This window comes from Eleutherodactylus coqui, chromosome 1 (genome assembly GCF_035609145.1).
Source record: "Eleutherodactylus coqui strain aEleCoq1 chromosome 1, aEleCoq1.hap1, whole genome shotgun sequence".
In the NCBI taxonomy this organism is placed as follows: Eukaryota; Metazoa; Chordata; class Amphibia; order Anura; family Eleutherodactylidae; genus Eleutherodactylus; species Eleutherodactylus coqui.
In genome coordinates, this window is record NC_089837.1 from 475,612,767 (window position 1) to 475,631,409 (window position 18,643).

An 18,643-nucleotide genomic window follows, 5' to 3' on the forward strand; every position below is an offset into this window, starting at 1 on the left:
GGGATGGAAATGTACGATGAATAGGAAATATTATTATATCTTGCCGTTGACTATATAACTTTATCTCCATCAGCAACGGCTTATCATCTTTATTAAATACCAATCAAAGCAAAATGTTTCCATTGAGCTCATTTGGAAATATTTACGCCGTTAGTCTCGTATGGTCAGAGCTTTGTGGTTACATTGATTGGGATAATTTAGTCAGGTATGAGGTGTTCTGCTTGGGAACGTTGAAAAACTCTGGCTCATATCACACTAAAAGGGCGACTTCTGTCTTGTATATCCTTTAGTGAAGTCATTGCCCCTCGTCTCAGAAGTGTATTGATGTTGTTCGTTTACGCCTTTCTTCTTTCTTTTTAGCTTTTGGAAATGCCAAAACCATTCGAAATGATAACTCTTCCAGATTTGTAAGTTCTTCACTTCTGTTTTTAATATACCCGCATGGCTACAACATTGGCTTGGCTTACACATAGTTCTAGAAATATTCTCATATTACTTTTGTACCACTTAGAGCCTTTTTGTGGTTCAAAAATACCACAGATGGGGTTTGTAGAAAGACACATTCTGCTAGGATGGAAGTAAGACCAATTGTTTTAAGTACTATTTGTCACAGAAAGTCACAACCGTGACGTCTCAAGATTATGGCTGGAGATGAAGTTAGGGAACAGACAGGGAAAACACTCAACACATGTGAAGACAGGCACGGTAAGGCCGTGTCACTCGGACAGGTCGGATTCCGCATGCAGGAGTCTGCAGTGGAATCTGGCTCTGCCCCTGCACATACTTGAATTATCTTTACTGCGGATGGCCACAGCGGCTCGCTGTCGGTCATGCGCAGTAGAAATTAAAAATATATATATTTGTATTTCCTACGCCTTCACTAGCCAATGACACGGGTACCAGTGGCCTATCATTGCGGATCGAGTACCTGCCCGCTCGTCTCAAAAGACTTGGGGCGGGGAGCGGCGGGGGAGAGCGGGGAGGAACAGGGGGGACATCTCACTCTCTCCCCCCCTCACTACTTCCTGTCGGCACCCGAATCTTTTGAGACGAGCGGGCAGGTACTCGCATAAGGCACTATACACTCGAGTAGTTTGCCTTAGCGAGTATGCTCGCTCACCTCTAATTTTGACCAATTACATATAGGGATTAATGCTATAATCCAACATTCCCCAAAAATTCCTTACATCTATGGCAAGATGAGTTTGTGGTGGCAAGACTAAAAACGAAGTTGCAGCGGTAAAAAATTTCCCAGCCAGAATTTTGACTTTTCTACCTGGTCTCCTAGCAGGCTGTGAGTGCTTCTACCATCTATATCCAATATTAATTGGCTGTGGGTTGCAGGTTGCACGCATCCATAGACATCTATGAAGCCCGTCCGCACAGAATCCACGCTAAAATAGAGCATACTGCAATTATGCAATTCATACGCGCAGGTGTGAACGAAACTTTGAAACGACATGCCTTTCAATGCCCGCATAATACTGCAGGTTTTGTCCATGCGGGCGACGATTGTGGAATCCGCAATTCCGGCCTAAAACAGAGAACATTATGAGTTATTGTATTTATCTTTACAGGGCAAGTACATGGATATTGAATTTGACTTTAAAGGTGATCCGGTGGGAGGTGTGATTAGTAACTGTAAGTATTTTTGTCTATCTATTATCTGTTTCTCTAATATTTATTTATCCATCTATCATTCCATCGCTCATTATCTATGTATTTATCTATCTATCTATATATATATATATATATATATATATATATATATATCTCATATCTATCTCTCTCATATCTACCTATCTATCCCATATCTATCTATCTATCTATCCCATATCATATCTATCTATCTATCTATCTATCTATCTATCTATCTATCTATCTAGCTATCTGTCTATCTATCTATCTATCTCCTATCTATCTCATATTTATCTATATATCTCATATCTATCTATCCATCTATCTATCTCATATCTATCTATCTATCTTATATCTATCTATCTATCTATCTATCTCATATCTATCTATCTATCTATCTCATATCTATCTATCTATCTATCTCATATCTATCTATCTCATAACTATCTATCTCATATTTATCTATCTATCTCCTATCTATCTATCTATCTATCTATCTTATATCTATCTATTTCATATCTATCTATCGTAGAATTCCCATCTTGGCCATGATGGTCCGAGATACAGTATTATAAAAACTCTTCAACAAGACTTTGTCACCTCATTCCACCCCGATAAAGTGTAATATTGTAGCCCTTGCAGACAAGATCCTCCTTCTCTACTAGTTTGTAACTCATTTAGTTGATGTTTATTGTTCTTGTCTTTTCATATATCCAGCACCCCGGCATTTATGGTGCTTTAAATTTAAAAAGTAATAATGATAATGAATAGTTTAAAGTCCACTGATATCAAATCAGTACATTTTATATTTATTCTCACTCCAACTTCCACATTGTGTGCCTGCAAACTGGCTACTTGCTGCATACTAGCTGCTTGCTAATGTATAGCAAGGACAAGCCTTCTCCAATATATGTAGCAGTCCTCTCTGTGCATTGCAATGTGCGGCGAGCGGGCCGCATACCAGGCAATTGCGGGGTGAGACCACGAGGATGTCAAGGTGGTCATTACAGGTGGCCCTGCGATCTCTCTCCCAAAAATGGCGGCAAAACAGGGCCGACCCAGTGACAAGAGGCAAAAGGGGCGCAGTCAAATGGTAGTTGTCACGGTGACACCAGTACCTTTGGAGTATGAACTCCAGTTGATCGTGATGAAATAACTGAGATGAGTCCACGTAGCTTTGTGGTAAACCGAAGGTACACAGTTTACTCAGTACTTTGTATTCATAAGTTTAACAAGTACAGTTGACAGTGGTGCAGTCTTACTTAGCATTGGAATCAACATTGTTCTGAACACAAATTAACACATGAGGTTTCTCTTCCGCGCTCTCTCCGCTTAGGGTTTCTCCAGAACAATTCCCATCAGTCCTAGTTATCTGAGGGTTGTCTTCCCCAGGATTACGTTAGCAAGTAATGGGATAATTGTGGTTGGGCCGATTGCAGTTCCCTGGCTTTTCATCTAACAGGGGCTCGTACAACTTACTACCATGTAGATGGCTTTCAACTCTGTTTCTCCTCCACACTGTGCTCATTTCTCTAGTTTTGAGATACTTTTACTCTCCATTCTAGCAACGTTACTTCTGCGACCTTGCTGCACACCTTCTTTTCTCCTACACCTCCCAACGACTTGTCATGGCAGGGATTGCCATGACAAGTCGTGCTTCAGTGTCTAGGGGAGATCATCACACCGAGACTAAGGTCGGCCTACGGCTTAGTGTAGGCAGAAGCAAGGCGAGCATCAGCCTCCCGCTGACACATCCACCTTCACCAACTACTTCTCTGCTCTCCCCTCTCTCCTCTACTCTCGTCACTAAACTCCGCCTCTAAACTCATCCTAAAATCCCACGATACAACACACACACACACAAACAACGCGTCAAGAGAGACAGGAATGTCACAACATAGCTTGTTAGCACCACACAGACCACAAACCAACACAGATACGCACACACAACGTAAAGTAACCCCAAAGACACCCCAACTCTGGGCCACTACAATAGCTGGTTTGTGAGTGCACTGCGGGGGAACAGGAGTGAGTATAAAGATACAAGTTACAGATTTGATATCAGTGGCCTTTAAAGGGGTTTTCTGAGATTAAGATATTGATGACATATACTCAGGATAAGTCATCATTATCAGATCAGTGGGGGTTTGCTGCTCAAGACCACAACGATCAGTTGTTTGAAGTGGCCGTGACACTTGGGTGAGCAAAGCAACTGCTTCAATGCTTACCAGTCACAGATCCATACACTGCATAGCAGCTGTGCCTGGTATAGCAGCTCAATCCCATTCACTTGAATGAGACTGAGCTCCTCTCGGGACATGTGACTGATGAACATGACATCACATAACTGAGAAGAGGCCGCAGTGCTCACGAGAGTGACGCAGCATCCTCAAACAGCTGATTAGTGGGAGTCCTGAGTGGCCATCCCCCACCAATCTAGTACAGTCAAACCTCTAGTTTCATTGGTAATCCGTCTGAAAGCAATTGGCTAAACTTGAAACGAATGAAACTCGAGGCAATTATTTCCATAGGAATCAATGTAAATCCTATTAATTTGTTCTAGACATTCCAAAAAATACACCAAACCACATTTTTGTACTGCATTTAGCGCGGCTTTTTTTCAGCGCAGCACTACGCTGCACAACGCTCCCATTCATTTCAATGAGGCTGTTCACACAAGCGTTTTCGGCCCTACTTCACCCATTGAAATGAATAGGCAGCGGTTTCAACACTGCTGAAAATGCGGCACAACTTGGTGCCACGTTTTTGGCAGCATTAACCGCACACCGATTTTCAGGGGGGAGGGCTTGAAATATAAGCCCTACACCAAAAATCAGCCCTAGCTACACTAAATGGGAAAAAAAGCAATACTCACCTTGCAGGTGCTGTCTAGTTCCCGGCTGCTGGTCTCTGGTGCTGCTCCAGGCTTCCTCTGCACTGACAGATCATCTATCGCTGTAAGTGAGGTTTGAAATCCCTGCCTCCAGCAATAGATTGCTGTGATTGGTTCTTGGTGCTGGCTCGATGCCAAATCCCAGCCATTCATTGACTGGCACAGCCAATCAGAGCCCGCCGGCTGTGATTGGCTGAGCCGGTCAATGAAAGGCTGTGATTGGACAGCGAGGTCACGTGGGACGGGGCCACCGGCAAAACTAGAAGCAGATGACGAAAGCAGCGGCGGATTTCTGCGTAAAAAAATCAGCGAAACTGGAAACTGGTGAAAGAAAAAGGCAACGAAAGTAGAGGTGTGACTGTACTGATGACCTATGTTGAAGAAAATCCTTTAAACTATTCACTAGAGATAAGCGAGCACGCTCGGATAAGTCAGTTACTCGAGCGAGACTTGCTCTTCTTGAGTAACGGACATTACTGCATTGTCCGAGCGTGCTCGGGGGTGAGGCGGGGGATAGCGGGGAAGAGAGTGAGATTTCACTCTCCCCCCGCTACCCACTGCCACCCCCGCTCACCCCCGCCGCCCTTCCCCCGTGCATGCTCAGACAAGAATGCAGTTACTCCAGAAGAGCGAGGCTCGCTCGAGTAACTGACTTATCCGAGCGTGCTTGCTCATCTCTACTATTCACTCATTACTGTTGGTGGGTGGCCTGAGGTGACAGATTCCCTTTAAAGTGTGCTATTGAGATTAGTTTGAGTGTCATGTAGTGTTGAGTGAACCCTGTTTCACGTCAAATTTTGCTAAAAGTTCAGTTTAGCGCGAACCTGAACCAAGCTTTTAACAAAGTTTTGAACCAGTAGAACCCTGTTTGAGGTTGGATAGGCTCCAACAGCAGAGAGACTGTCAATATACAGTAAGAGAACCCCAACGGACGTCTTCCAACATCGGAGCTGTACAGCCTTAAATCATAATGTCTTTAGACGTCAGACAGTGGATTGGAAAGGGTTAAACTAATTCACACATAACCAAACGCTTTACAAATGTTCAACGTTATGGCCAGACTCTTCAAAACCTCGCTCATCACTAGTCATATGTATAGCTGTATATATGCTCTACTATGCACACAACTGTTGCTTTCCTCTTCCTGTCTCAAATATTTTTCTAGGATGGATCACAGCAGGAAATGTCAAACATCCTGCTCAATGGGAAAACAGTTAGTTGTCTTACATATATCTAACGTATCATTGTCAAGGCAATGGATGACACATAGAATGCATTAAAGAACACACAGGGGGGATCCCTGAGGACACAGTCATATCCTGGCTTATATCAGAACTTGAAGCTTCCCACTCAAATTTCAGCAATTTTTTTTTTGCCGATTCATCCCTGATTAATAAAAACGTTCTACAATAGATTTGAATTCTTCATGTATTGAAAAAAATTAAAGCAAAGATTCAATTGGATTTCTACTTCTGTTCAGTCTTGCCTCAGATTATTGGGCCCTTAAACTAGATTGTAGCTTTTTCTACTCTTCTTCCTAAAGAACTGACATGTGGGAAACAAGGGGTCACTTTTGGATATTTGTTTTCTTCAAAAATAGTGGCTTTAAAACGTCAAGTCTTCAACATAAACTCTGCAGAGCCACTCATTTTTTAGGGAACTTAACCCTTTCCAATCCAATTTGTATCCGGTTTTCCTAGGGGGCCTACTCTTTTTCTGCCGTTATACAACAGCGCTATATGCTGGCTGAAGCCAGTACTGCATGAGGTGACACATTGGATAGGCTCTGACAGCAGAGAGGCTGGCAATATACAGTAAGAGAACCCCGACAGACGTCTACCAACATCGGAGCTGTACAGCCTTAAATCATAATGTCTTCAGATGTCAGACAGTGGATTGGAAAGGGTTAAATCACTTGTAACCCCTGTGTTTTAAATAAGCCATCTTTTCCAGAAAGCCTTTACAACTTCAGTTTATAGGCAAAATAGAAATGGGGCTGACTATGAGACCCTTGGTCACTTTTCTCTTCTGCATTGTGTAGACCTCCTGGAGAAGTCCCGAGTGGTAAAACATGTCAAAGGAGAAAGAAGTTTCCATATATTCTACCAATTGCTGGCTGGAGGAGGCGCGGAGCTGCTAGGTGAGGATGTGGATGCATCAAATTAGGGCTCGTTCACATCTGTATTACGGTTCAGTTTTAGATTTCTATCCCTCTGTTCCATTTTTAGAGCAGAGACATAGCATTAAAACATAAAATAAGAGGGTCTTTTTGCCCATTGATTTCAAATGAAACCTAATGGAACAGAAGCAAGCTGAAAGCTTGCTGGTTTTTGTTTTCTTTTTAAACCATTGAAACCAATGGGCAAAAATGGAAACGCTTATTGTTGTTTTAATTCCGCTTCTACCCACTAAAAACAGAACAGAGAGACAGAGAAAGCTCTAATGGAGCCCTAACTGGTGTGAAAAGAAGATTTGGAATAAAAGGGTCCAGTTGGACCATAAATAAGGGCTTATTAAAGGGGTGGGAGGTCAATGTGGTCATTCGATGTTGAAAAGAGAACTTTGAAATATTCTTCAACAACTTACTGATTGGTGGCATGACGTTACAGCTAAATTGTGGGTTCATATGTAACTAACTGCCATTGCAACAATAGATTGACACATGGTTGGTATTGTCTCCTGATCATTTTCCACATTTTCTTCCATAAACTGTGCCTTCCTTCTGTGGTCCAAGGTGGTTGCTAAGTACAACTGGCTATAAATGTAACCTACTAATGCAATATTATCAGTATTCAAAGATCTTATGTTGCGCCTTGACCTCTACTCTTCAGTCTTTCCCTATAGGACATCATAAAAGACTCTCAACATGCTACAACATGTTATCCCAATGCTCACGCACAGCTGAGAATGGGCTGATGTCTTGTTGGGTGCTAGGAACTGTAGAAAACATTAAAATGTGTCAAAGAAAGTTTTGTTTATGGCTCATAAGGTGCCCATACACCTTCATTAGCTGTTGACCAAACCCTTGTTTCGCCAACAGCTATTTTTCCTACCTCCCCCATCCATATGAGGGCTCGGTTTGGGTGAGCGTTCATGTGTTTTCAGTAGGTGGAATGGAGAAGCTTCTGCCGGTCATCTCTGGTGGCAGCTTATCTCCAAAGGGAACAAAAGGATTAGGTGTTTAAATTCAATATGCTAATCCTTCTTTCCTCTGACAGATGAGTGGAGAGGCCACTATGTATATCCGATAGTTGCCTGGTCCTGCCGAAATTGGCATATTTGGGCAACTTTTTTCTAATGTGTATGGGGCCTATAGATTTTTTTAACTACAGCAGATTGGGGAAATATATATTAGATAGTGCTCCTTTAAAACAAATCACTTCATATATTGTATTTTATGTTTGATTGGTTAGGACAACTGAAGTTGACTCCGGATTGCGCGAAGTACGTCTACCTGAACAAGAACGCAAGCAGTTTAACTGGCATGAATGATGCAGAGAACTTTAGAACTGTTAAGGTACTAGTGCTTTCACTTCTTCTGAGTTCGGTAGACAGGCAACAGTACCAAAAATGTGAAAATGTATGAGACTGCAATATATTGATTTGATTTTTCATTTCTTGCTCTCTTCATTCCTTCCTTTTTTCATCCAAGTTCTGCCATTAAGAACACAGTGTTAATTGAAAATATTTCTAGCAAGTTTAGTAACATGTTTCTCTTTATACAGTACACCTCTCTATATTACACATACATGATTCTTCTAGGCTAAAGCAGAAGTTAAAGTAACTACCATGTTTCCTCAAAAATAAGACAGTGTCTTATATTAATTTTTGATCAAAAAGGTTTAACTTTTTTACATGTAGAGCTGCCTGGACACTATTTAAATTGACTTTAATTAACTGTTAGCAGGGCTTAATTTTGGAGTAGGGCTTATATTTTGAGCATCCTCAAAAAGCCTGGAAAATCATTTTGCATCGTCAAAAATTCTGGAAAATCATGCTATGTCTTATTTTTAGGGTATGTCTTATTTTCAAGGAAACCAGGTATACCCAACTCTACCATTCTATGATTCTATTCTATGATTCTACCCTTCTTTGCCTAGCAAATGGTCACCTGGATATTGCTGGCTAAGCAATGAGGCTCATGTACTGAGGTTTCAAAATCTTGGCATGGTCCATCATTTGCCATATTACACGAGTATTCTACTCTAAGGGATGATAAGGTGTCAGGGTCGGCATACAATGTCACACAGAGAGCCCAGGGGTTGGAATTATGTGTCACCATATAGTGTCCTCAAAGGGCTTTTCCAGAACCTAAGTATTGATGACCTATGCTAAGGACTGGCCCCAGGGGCCCGTGCGCCATACCATCCTGTAGCGCATCCATGCCTTCCTATTCAAGTACACTATTGTTATTTCAGTGTAGGACCCCAGTATTGAGATATAGCGCTGGATCCATCTTTTTGACTATTAGATCCAGTAATTTTACACTGCAGTAAAATATATCATGTTATAATGTCAAATAGTCATTTATATATTCTGCGTCGACATCAAGCAAGTTTGTCACAAATGACTTTTTTGTGTGAGAAATATCATAACTGTACAGTCATCGTGAAGTAGTGATGCTGAATATCTATGTGTTCTTTACAGGAAGCCATGAAAATTATTGGATTTTCAGATTCTGAGGTGGTCGCAATTTTGAAAATTGTTGCAGTTGTTCTGAAGTTGGGAAATATAGAAATAAAGGGACAATATCAGGCCAATGGAATGGCCTCATGCTACATCCCAGATGTAAAGGGTAAGGGGCAAACAATATTCATCGGTCATATGGAGATGGTCATTATTATGCAGTCTTACAGTATTGTTAGATATCACACTCCTCGAATGAGGTATAAATACACAATGTTGACAAGTGTATTGGGACCCCCACCAATCCTGTGCTGTCAGCTGAAGATGATATGTAAATAGGATGTGTGCGCATTAAAGCACTTTTACACACAACGATTATCGATCAGAATTCATTCAAATGGCCAAAAGGGAGCGATAAGTGATACGTGTCAATTCGGGCAGTTGTGCACTATTCAGTCACTAGTCGTTAGCCACAGGTTTTTAGCCCGCCTAAAAACCATTGCTTAGCTGTTCAAAAAAAAATTCTTAACACACTCATTGTGTTTGCTTTGCATACACAATGAGTACTCTGTTTACTCATTGTCGGGAGAATACAATGGAGTTCTCCAGGGCAGATAAGTCTCGCATAAACACAGGGACAGCTGAGTATACTGCTGCTACTGAGTTTATTTAAGCTAATGAGGGAAAATAGAAATGATTAGGTGCGGGTAATTTTATGCAAAAATGTTGACAATTTGTTCAATCAATCGGCCGTTTAAGCGATAATTGTTGCGTAGAAAAAGGCCTTTAGGTATAAAGGATAATATCAGACAGTACAGAAACCATCAGAATGCCAGGAGGTGCAGAGTTGATGGACCCACAACCATCCACCAGCTACACTGTGACAAGCACTTTTCACACAAGGCTGCAGGTAGTGTGTAGACTGAGCCAGGGGTGGGTAATACAGAAATGAACCTTGTGTATTTCCCTTTTGGGTTTTGTTCTGACTTTTACTTTTATTATTGATTGGTCGAGTCAAAAAAACTGTACAGGTTAAGGGCTGGGAGAGCGCGGATAGGGTTTCTTTTAACATGTGTTTTTTAGCAAATCTTAGAGCAGTCAATGACTTCTCCATATGATTATATATATATATATATATATATTTATATATTTATATGACATGTCTGTTTTACTCTCTTTAATCACCTACCAGATCTCAAGGAGATTAGCTCACTGATAGGCATGGACGCTTCTACATTGGAAACCGCATTCAGCGTCCGCACCGTAGAAGCTAAACAAGAGAGAGTAGAGACCACACTGAATGCAGCCCAGGTAAAACACTTTATAAGTAATGGATGTTGTACAATGTGCAGAGAATACAAATGGTAATGATGCAGCTCAACAATGTGCAGTTTAACCAGATCTGGTAGACCTGTCGGACATAAGCAACCCAGATACAATCTAAGGTAGAAGAGGAGCCATGTCTCGGTTGCATCCCTCTGTTTTACACAAAAGTTTCCAACATGCCTAGTAAGATGCCCCAAATTTATCATACATTGTGATCCACTGTGATTAGAGATGAGCGAACGTACTCATTTAGAGCGATTTCGCAATCGAGCACCGCTTTTTTCGAGTAACTGACTACTCGGGCGAAAAGATTTGGGGGACGCCGGGAGTGAGCGGGGTTTTGCAGAGGGGAGTGGGGGGGGGGGAGAGAGAGCTCCCCCCTGTTCCCCACTGCTACCCCCCTCTCTACCACGCCGCCCCCCGGCGCCCCCCAAATCTTTTCGCCCGAGTAGTGAAGTACTCGAAAAAAGCGGTGCTCGATTGCAAAATCACCCTAAACGAGTGCGCTCGCTCATCTCTAAGTGTGATACATTTGATGCATCTTCAGACCGCCTGGTATATGTTTACCCAGTGTAAATATTAGATTGAATTAGTAAATCTCCCCAGCCCTAATATTCTGGATATACGTCTCCTTGGCTGTTTTTGGCATTGGTGGATGATGAACATGTCTTGATCTTCGCACACTGAACACCATGTGATTTGCTCTTTCTCTCTATAAATGCCATATACTGTATTTCTGGCAGAGTACAATAGACAATGTTGCCCCCCCTTCTATGTTATTTGTATGGGTAGCTTTACCATGGGGGTCTTTTGTTTCTATTTTTTTACATTTTAGGGCCTGTTCACACTGACGTTCTCCCCATTTCACCATTTCTATTTCTTTGAGCAGAAAAACGGAAATAAAATTGAATTAAACCATTTATTCCCCCCCCCCCCGCCCCCCATTGATTTCAGTGGGTTTTCAACAATACTTCCATTTTTTCATGGTTTAATTCCATTTTATTTCTGCTTCTCTGCTCCACAAATGGAACCGAGGAATAGAAATGGTTAACTGGGGCTAACGCCGGTGTGAGCGCGCCCTTGTATTGTTTTCTCTGCTGTTTCGCTTACATTCATCTTGCATTGATTTAGGGAGCTTATGCAAGAGATGCCTTGGCCAAGAATATGTACGACCGGCTCTTCAGCTGGCTGGTACAGAGGATTAATGAAAGTATAAAGGTTGGTTCCAAGACTTGTCTGCTTGGCAAAAGCAATGCCATGAATGATACATTCTAGTATTATAGTGTTACATTGTATTAAACTACTGTTAAAAATAAATCTTGTTATTTGTATAGCACCAACTTATTCCGCAGCGCTTTCAGCTAATTTATTTATTACCCCCCAGCAAGCTGGGTGCTCATTTTACCGACCTCGGAAGGATGGAAGGCTGAGTCAACCTTAAACCGGCTACCTGAACCATGCTAAGGGCCCTCTGCACAAGGCGATAATCATTTGTTAGCGACTATTGCTCATGTGCTTTTAAACAGTGATAGTCTGTTAGATACCGGAGGGGGAGCGGTTGGCGATGTCTTCCGGTGACCCGCCGCCATTCACTGCAAACAGACAGTCGCTCCAAAATTGAGCAGCCACTCAGTAGGTGTTCCGTTTCAAACGGAAGTCCTAGCGACAGCCCTGCCGGCGGCTGTATGTACACGGCCTGACAGTCACCTCTAATCACTTGTTTGAGTGATCATTTGGGCGACTATCGGCCATGTAAAGGTACCTTTATAAATGCAAGTTGGGCAAGTCTACACAATAAGCACCAGCCTTCAGGCAATTTATCTGCACATGTAAAAGGACCCTTAGTGTGCTTCTTGATTCAATAGACTATTTATGACAAGGTACATTCCCTAACGGAGTTTAGGGCCTGTTTTTAGACTATTATGGCCATTTAAGACTTGATAGTTGACTGTTTTTACAGTTTGTGAGATTTACATATAAACTAGGTTTACAGCATACTACATGTGCAATATGCATGATGCTGGCAACCTCTCTTCTGACTGTAGGCAACAACGATAAATATGCAGATATATTGTATTGCACCATATACTATATATACAGTGGGGGAAAAAATAAGTGGAGGACAGAGGAGTCTCTTAAAGAAGAAGTTCCAAGTCTGTAAGACCCAGAAATCCTGCTTGTTTGTAGGTGACCAAATACTTATTTTCCACCATAATTTGCAAATAAATTCGTTAAAAATCAGACAATGTGATTTTCTGGATGTGTTTTCTCATGTTCTCTCTCATAGTTGAGGTCTACCTATAATGTCAGTTACAGGCCTCTCTCATCTTTTTAAGTGGGAGAACTTGTACAATTGGTATCTGACTAAATACTTCCCCCCCCCACTGTATGTATATATAGCCATAGTGCATTGTATTTTTATGCTCTATGAATATATTACACTTAATATAGATTAGTGTTATGCTTGTTATTTTCTTTATCCATATTCACATGCAATCAACTTCTTTTTCAAGTCTTTGCCGTTCATGTTTTACTGCATTAATCTTTCCTCTTCTGTCAGGTTTCGGAGTTCCAGGGGAAGAAGGTGATGGGAGTGCTGGATATTTATGGATTTGAGATTTTAGAGGTGGGTTTCGCCTACATTTTAGTAAAGGCCCCCTTATATGAGCCAAGATTCAGTCTGTTATGACAAGTGCCAATTGACAAATAGTATGTAGAATAGTCCTTGTTACTGCCATTCACACAGGCAGAGAATTGCTAGTACTGGGATGAATTATGTTACCATGATTGTCCATTCCCATACATGACAGCATATTCCCCTGTCTACAATGGGAGATGTGCCGCCGACCAGCAGCGGGGAACAGGGGGGAGTCCTCTCTCTCTCCCTCTCCTCCCCGCTGCAACCCCCCACTCACCCACAGCGCCCCCCGAATCTTTTCGCCCGAGTACGGAAGTACTCGAAAATCGCGGTACGCGGGCAAAAAAGGGGCGTGGCCGAGTACGCTCGCTCATCTCTATTCATAACCAATCAACGATCCTTGTAAAAAGGGGATCTTAGCTGCCACAAAGCATCAGCCATGAATGGGAGAGTGTGCGCATAAAATGGCTGAAAAAAATGTAAGCTTTTTGCGTGCGGGAACAGGGCACCTGTGATCAAACACAAATCAAACAGGGCACCTGTGATCAAACTCCCAATTCCCTCACATTTGAGCCCCTATAACATAGTTTATGGGGCTCAAACATGATGAGAGATTCCCTTTCCTTCTCGGTGTGCGGATGTGTGCTTATCACAAATCACTGCTTTCTTATAGCTGTAATTACCACATTTTTTATTCCACACCAGGAAAACAGCTTTGAACAATTCATTATTAATTACTGTAATGAAAAACTACAGCAGATCTTCATTCAAATGACTTTGAAAGAAGAGCAGGAAGAATACGCTAGAGAGGTAAGGCGCCGGTCTTTCTAGTCACCTACCTCATTTTAACCCATTTGCACTGCAGTTAAGAGGCTTGTGGTTCCGAATGTGCAGAGTGAGGTTTGTCTGTAGACGGCGGGAAGTGTTATAGATAAAATAGGAAGGCATTTGGGTCGTTGTTTGTTTTGATTGCTAAAATCTTCATTATTTCATTGGTAAAAATGTTTTTCTTTTTTGAAAAAATTCCATTCCCCCTCCCCCCCTCCCCCGCCTCCCCGATTCACTGAAATCACCCATCATGTGTAGAGCTTTATGTCTTATCTTCTTATTTTTATTTAAGGGAATCGAATGGACCCGGATTGACTTTTTTGATAATGAGATTATCTGCAAGCTGATAGAGGATGTAAGTAGCCGATTTTACATATTTATATATATATAGGAAACAATATTCTCAAATGTTGGGGAAAAGTTTACACTTAAATGGCCACTTTATTAAAGATACCGTCCCTTTCACGATTGGAGCTTTCCTGTATGGAAATTGTTACCCCGGAGTGCAGCATAAAATCAAGTCAACATTAGAATGGAATAATCGAATGGTCGGAGTGACTTTTTACAAGGTCTGATCATCTGTGCTAGACTAGCCGAGGCCTGAAATTCAAAAACTGCCAACTTTATGGGGTTTTGGCAAGTTGCTGTGTCGAGAGTATACTGAGAATAGATGGAGGAAATACATCCAGCAAAAGGGGATCCTTTGGATGCAAACAACTTATCGATGAAAGAGGTCAGAGGAGGATTGAAAAAGGCCAAAATGTTGCTGTCTTTTTGTACTTTATGAGACTGCAGTAAAGTTTGATATATGGAGATGCTGACATCCAAAAACTTTTTTTGCAATATGCCATAGTGACTTGGAAGGATTGACTAGGTGGATGATCTGATCCATACCTGCAAAGTGTTTTCCTAGACTGGAGGACTATGTGGGGCTGTTTTAATATATGGATGTGGAGAGGTCAGAGGAGGATACAGTCAAGCATATTGCAGCCAAATACAACACTGGTGCTCCAACATGACTGAATGCTCAACTCGTTGTTCCTTGCCGTGGATGGGCTATGACAGCACACGACCAGTTTGTGGGCCATTGCTGTCTAAGAGAAACACAAAGACAAGACCTCAGTGGGCAAAAGAGCAGAAGAAAATAATCACCTGGTCAGATAAATCCAGATTTCTGTTGCTCCATGCTGATGGGAAGGTCAGGATTTGGCAAAAGCAGCATGAATCAAGGGGACCTTCCTTTCAGGTGTCAACAGTTCAGACGGGTGGAGGTGGAGTAATGGTATGGGGAATGTTTTCTTGGCACACACTGGGTCCTTATACGGTCATACATTATGTTATAGCGATGGTTTGCAGTTGCTGCATCTGTGTTCTTGCATTATGCTCATTTAAAGGGGTTTTCCAGGCAAATACTATTGATGACCTATGTTCAAGATAAGTCTTCAATAATTGATCACCAGGAATGAGCCACTCAAGATCCCTGCCTATCAGCTGATCATCCGCCTGGAATCCGTCATCAGGGTCAGAGTAGAAAGTCCCAAGGGTGGCTTCAGTACCATTGAAGCCAATGGGAGCAAAACTGCCTATTACACTTTTGGCTCCACATTGAGGTACAATAGCCAGCTCTAAGACTAACTGCTCCAACCCTGATGACAACTTCGGATGACAACTGACAGTGGGCTGGACAAGTATCTGATCACTGGAGATACCAAGTATCATACCCCTGGTGATCAACTATTGATGACCTATCTTGAGGATAGGTAATTGATAGTATTTGCCCATAAAATCCCTTTAAATCATATAATATAGATGGATAAGAAATTATTGTATCCTAACATTTCTAACTGAACCTTTGATATCTTTTGGCAGAATACAAATGGAATACTAGCAGTTCTAGATGAAGAGTGCCTGCGCCCGGGAAATGTCTCTGATGCCACCTTTCTTACCAAGCTAGGAGTAAAGTTCCATGACCATAAGCACTTCAAGAGTAAGGCTACCCAGACCGACAAACGGATTATGGATACAACATTATCTGATATTTCTTTCCGAATAGAGCACTATGCTGGTCAGGTAAGAATACATATTGCTTTCTTGAAAACAAAATAGCAGTAATGTTGTATCCTGGTAGATCTATATGGGATGTGTTATATCCTGAGTGTTTATGTATGTAGAATAGTTCCAAAATATATTCAATTCAGAAAGGTTATTACCTAAGGAGTTGTCCAGCTAAGGGCTTCTCAGGTGTTCCCTACTAGGGCCTCTCTGGCCAGAACTTTTTGGCACTGGGCCTCAGCATTGTTTTTTTTCTGCCACAGAGAGGTTTGTGTATTATATAATCCTTTTCTTAATACTGTAAACCTTTATAATAGTCAAAGGTCACTTTTTTTCAGATTCTGAAAAAATGCTTCTTCTTTTTTTCCTCCTCCTGCTTCTTCCTCCAGAGGAGGAGAAAAAGAACAAGAAACACAGGGAGAACATACAGACTTCATGCAGATGTTGTCCTTGGTCATATTTGAACCTAGGACTCCGGCACTACAAGGCAATAGTCCTAACCACATCCGTTGAAGGCCCACCACCACAGTTGTTTCAGGGTTTAGACAGTGTTTAATACTAGCTTTAGGTATTTTTTTTTATTAATTTCCAGTTTGGTTTGAACTAATTCAGACCAAACAGAATTTGAAATTCGGGGAACTACCAAAACCCAATCTCTGAAAGCTTCACTCATCTCTGTGATATATTGAAAATACAGAAGCCAAACAGTGCAATAAAAAAACTGTATAGCAAGATTTTTTTTATCTAAAACTAAAAGGTTTTAAAAGATGCGGTTGGGTTAAAAAAGTTGACAAAAAGTTATGTTTCCTTACAATATCTGTGCTTTGCTCAGGTCACATACGACACCAATGGATTTTTGGACAAGAACAATGATCTGCTCTACAGAGACCTTTCCCAGGCGATGTGGAAGGCAAAGCACGAACTGCTGAAATCTCTTTTCCCAGAAGGAGACCCCAAGAATACTTCTCTAAAACGCCCCCCTACTGTTAGCTTCCAGTTTAAAGGCTCCGTGTCTACACTTATGAAGAATCTGTATGCTAAGAATCCCAACTATATCAGGTGACATATTAGTCAATGGTTATTGCTGCTTTACCCACTTTTTATTTCATTTAATTGCGTGTCATCAATTGAGAATATAACCATATATTCAAGAATATTACAAAAAAATATATGTAGTGTGATAAGTTGGGGTCTGTTTTCCACGGGATCGCCCACCTTTGGTACCGGAATGGCCACCAGCCGTGCAGAAATGCTCCAGAGACATGGATTCTCTTTAAAGGGGTTGTCCCGCGCCGAAACGGGTTTTTTTTTTTTTTTTAAACCCCCCTTCCCGTTCGGCGCGAGACAACCCCGATGCAGGGACCTAAAGAAAGCTTACCGGAGCGCTTACCTTAATCCCCGCGCTCCGGTGACTTCTATACTTACCGGTGAAGATGGCCGCCGGCATCCTCTTCCTCCGTGGACCGCAGCTCTTCTGTGCGGTCCATTGCCGATTCCAGCCTCCTGATTGGCTGGAATCGGCACGTGACGGGGCGGAGCTACACGGAGCTACACGGAGCCCCATAGAGAACAGGAGAAGACCCGGACTGCGCAAGCGCGGCTAATTTGGCCATCGGAGGGCGAAAATTAGTCGGCACCATGGAGACGAGGACGCCAGCAACGGAGCAGGTAAGTATAAAACTTTTTATAACTTCTGTATGGCTCATAATTAATGCACAATGTACATTACAAAGTGCATTATTATGGCCATACAGAAGTGTATAGACCCACTTGCTGCCGCGGGAAAACCCCTTTAAATCTGCCTCCTGCCAGCCTTTATTTACAGCACATAACAACATAAACATACATAGTCCAAATAAGTATTAAGGTTCATAACCCACAGGGTTCTGTCACTAACCCTTCCTGGGGCGTCTAGAGGGCGTCTTCCTCCGTCCGACCGGGTTACAGACCCAACTGGTCCACACTGGACCTCAGCTTGCAGCCTGTCCTGTATTGCCAAGCTGTAACTTCCCTCTTTGCTTCTGGCAGGAACTGGCTTTTATGCAACCAATTCCTGCTACACCCATCAGGTGTTAACCCTATAGGTATCAGACTGCTTGACTAGCACACTCTGCAGGTCATTCTGATACTTCACCACTACAGTAGATTGAGCTATTTTTGCCAGTTTCAAGGCAAAGGCTATACTGCCCATCTTATAAAACACCAAATAACAGATGAATAGATGCAATAGATAACAAATTTTAAAGGGAACCTGTCACCAGCTTGGAGCTGGTGAAAGCAGTGGTATCTAGGGAAAAATAAATTTGATAAATTTGCCAAAATGTATTTTATTTCATCCATACTACAGTCACACCTTGTAAGATGTAGGTTTAAAAGGGGTTGTCCAGTTGTAAACTATTGCTAGCCCATCCACAGGATAGGCAATCAATGGTAGATCGGTGGAAGTCTGTCATCTGGGATCCCAACATCTGCTGTTTTATGGACCGAGCTGATTTCAGCAGATAGCTCCATTCTAATTGCAGTGGCCAGGCTTGGTATGGCAGTCATTGAAGTGAATTAGAACTTATCCTGCAATACCGAGTCTGGGCACTGAGAACAGTAATGTCTGCTTCTTGCAGAAATCCGCACAGTGGATAAGTGCA

At 42.0% G+C, this 18,643-nt stretch overlaps 1 protein-coding gene across 1 annotated transcript in view; it reads left to right on the forward strand.

Moving 5' to 3' along the window:
* MYO1A (myosin IA) overlaps window positions 1-18,643 on the forward strand; it is a 77,656-nt gene that overhangs the window by 34,146 nt on the left and 24,867 nt on the right. Inside the window, exons 6-17 of the mRNA XM_066584456.1 lie at window positions 361-407; window positions 1,578-1,641; window positions 6,573-6,671; window positions 7,945-8,048; window positions 9,179-9,326; window positions 10,350-10,468; window positions 11,615-11,701; window positions 13,044-13,109; window positions 13,827-13,931; window positions 14,242-14,304; window positions 15,819-16,019; window positions 16,834-17,060. Coding sequence (XP_066440553.1) covers window positions 361-407; window positions 1,578-1,641; window positions 6,573-6,671; window positions 7,945-8,048; window positions 9,179-9,326; window positions 10,350-10,468; window positions 11,615-11,701; window positions 13,044-13,109; window positions 13,827-13,931; window positions 14,242-14,304; window positions 15,819-16,019; window positions 16,834-17,060 — 1,330 coding nt within the window. The remainder of the gene's footprint in view (window positions 1-360; window positions 408-1,577; window positions 1,642-6,572; window positions 6,672-7,944; window positions 8,049-9,178; window positions 9,327-10,349; window positions 10,469-11,614; window positions 11,702-13,043; window positions 13,110-13,826; window positions 13,932-14,241; window positions 14,305-15,818; window positions 16,020-16,833; window positions 17,061-18,643) is intronic.